The following is a 2,660-nucleotide window of genomic DNA, read 5'->3' as shown; positions in this document are numbered from 1 at the left end:
AGAGCAGGACGAATACTAGCGCGACTATGGTGGAGCGCATGTTGGGTGACATAAGGCCGGTAGGCGCACAGTCCACTATTTTATACTGCATCGAACGATGGCGTGCGCCAATGCTCTACACTGTTTCGCTCATGTTAAGATTAGGCAAATGCGCGTGCTCTAGATTTTACTCGGACACAGCGGTTGTTATCAGATTCTTGTTATGCCCCTGTCTTCGATCAAACTACGAAGGAGCTAAAGATTGCATAATGCGGATAAAATTAATTAAATTTGAGTGTACAGTTTGATAACTAAGAACGCAGACCTTGAGCTATGGAATGATACTAAAACTTCAAAAATGACCGTGAACCACGTTGTACGGTCAGAGAGTTGACATCAATGACATACAAGATATTCTATATGCCGGGTTCTGGTGAAATTATATGTAAGTCTGTAAATTAGGTCGATCGCGCAGCGCCATACTTCTTCCGGTGTTACGCACACAGTCATCAACGGAAGCGTATAGTTCATTATGGGCCCTATTATGATTCTCGAACTCGATCACGAAGTTCACTCAAACATTCATTAGAGTTAATTTTGCTATCGCGGCAGTCGCCGAGTTTCCGTAACGGGAGCTTTCAACTGGATGAATTTTTTCTTGATCAATCGAATTCTCACCGCATTACGGTTTTCAATCGGGTAGTCGAGTTTGACAAACGGGCTTCCGTCAACTTTTTGCAAACGGAAAGAGCCGTTCTGTTAGTATGTCTTTGATTTTGGCTGTCTTTGATTGGAGGTGTGCACTACAAACAAAGCAAGAGAAACCTTCTGCGCACCGGAGAGTGGACCCTTCCTTTTGAGTGGAGGATGTCATGCATTGTCATGGTCAAACGCTTTAAGGGATGGCGACCATTGTATGAAAGGAGTAAAGCTAGATGCCATGGTTCTGGAGAGTTTGCTCCCATGCCCTCTCTCGCTAATTTGTTGTTATTTTATAATTATCTATAGATAAATCCGTCCTCCTCAAACCTATGCAGGGGTAAGAGGTGGGACTTATCATCATTATTTCATCAATTAGTTTGTGTTGTGTACGCTGCGCCGTGCAAAGATAATGATATTTTCAAAGATAGTTTATATTTTGGTGATGAAAAATTCAATTTGTAAAATTTACATAGCAATGTTTTGCGATGAATCTTTATATTTTCAGTTCCTTCACTTATACTTCAAATTTTCAGTTCAAATTTTAAAATGATTTCCGCGTTTCCGATGATTTCTACGTTTCCGATAGCGATGGAAACGTGGAAATCATCAGAAACGCGGAAATCATCTTAAAATTTCAGATATATAATGAGAATAAATATATAAGAATCGCACGCACATCTGACCTGTTATCTGTGTATGTGGATCTGTGTGGACAATGTTTACAAAAATTCTGAAGAATGACGTACTCGTACTCAAAGAGCTTGACAAGCTTTCACGTTTAAACTTCTTAGCACATTTTAGCACATTTAGCACTCGGAGTTTCTCTAATTGAAAACCGTGATCCCGGCAATCGAGTTCGTCGTTCGAGTTTGAGAACTTGAGTCGATTCGACTGTTTGAGTTTGTTAATAGGGCGGTATGTTTCAGGCAACAGTCTCCTAGGAGTTATTCACAGTAAATGGTCTTAACAAAACAGTGTCTACAAACAGAGGCTTGATCCCAATGTGATTTTATAATAAATGTATTGTCGCTATTCATTTTTTTTCTTACCGTGGAAATACTTTATTTTCCTTTCGACTCATTTGTGCACTATGACAGGTCGCCTCGTACAACCTTGAAAAATAATTCCGTGGCGAATATTGCAAAGTTTTCATTGTCCTTGTAAATCAACATATCCAGCTTCCACAGACCTGGCCGAAAATACTTATTGATTAAATCGGCGTCCAAGACTTTATTCTTGATGTAGTACATCTGTGCCGGCCACGGACACGTTCCAGCATCGGGAAAATTAGTGGTGTTCCGATAGAACTCCCGATAGTCTCTGTAGGTTGTGTTGAGAAACTGGCAGATCTTTTGCAAGGGAATTCGGAATGGTGAACTGATGAACTGGTTGTTTCCTAGTACACTGTACGACAGTCCCAGCGTTAACTACAGGAAGAATATTACGCTCAGCAAAATGGAAAATTAACACATTGATCATTTTTTATAAAACTCACTGTAAAATTGTCGTCCAGATCATGAAACAGTTCAAATTCTCCATCCAATACGGACGTAGTTCGGTTGAACTTGCGAATTCGCATTTTACTTGCATCTAAATAATCGGAGCCATTAATCTGCTCAAGTCTTTCGTACATAACTTGCAAGGATGTATCCGAACCGCATGTTTGGATAATTACCAAACCAAGCGTCAAAAGGACGCACTTTGTAGCGAAGAACTGGAAGATGGAGGTCTCTGAGCACATATTGAAATAAACACAATCCAGTCCACGCAGACTTTCGGATAGAACTACGATACTGTGGAACAATGAATATATATTCCTATAAAGAGGTTTGGAGTAATTGACGGACAACATTAATTTTACGTTACACAGATTAACTGATAGGGTGACACGAGTTGGACGGTCATGCGAGTATGTTAAATGATTTAATGATAACTAAATTATAAAAAGAAGCGTATGAATTACGGTGGGCTCATTCATG

The 2,660-nt window shown here is 39.9% G+C and overlaps 1 protein-coding gene across 1 annotated transcript; it reads right to left on the bottom strand.

The window, feature by feature from the left end:
• Positions 1–1,769: 1,769 nt before the first annotated feature.
• On the bottom strand, positions 1,770–2,422 carry LOC131214584 (uncharacterized). The gene is made up of 2 exons (XM_058208925.1): positions 2,177–2,422; positions 1,770–2,108 (listed from the first exon to the last, which is right to left on the bottom strand). The coding sequence occupies exons 1-2, from the start codon at positions 2,420–2,422 to the stop codon at positions 1,770–1,772; spliced, it is 585 nt and encodes a 194-aa protein (XP_058064908.1).
• Positions 2,423–2,660: the final 238 nt, after the last annotated feature.

Source organism: Anopheles bellator, unplaced genomic scaffold (genome assembly GCF_943735745.2).
Source record: "Anopheles bellator unplaced genomic scaffold, idAnoBellAS_SP24_06.2 scaffold01422_ctg1, whole genome shotgun sequence".
Classification (NCBI taxonomy): Eukaryota; Metazoa; Arthropoda; class Insecta; order Diptera; family Culicidae; genus Anopheles; species Anopheles bellator.
This window is presented reverse-complemented; position numbering and strand designations above follow the sequence as displayed.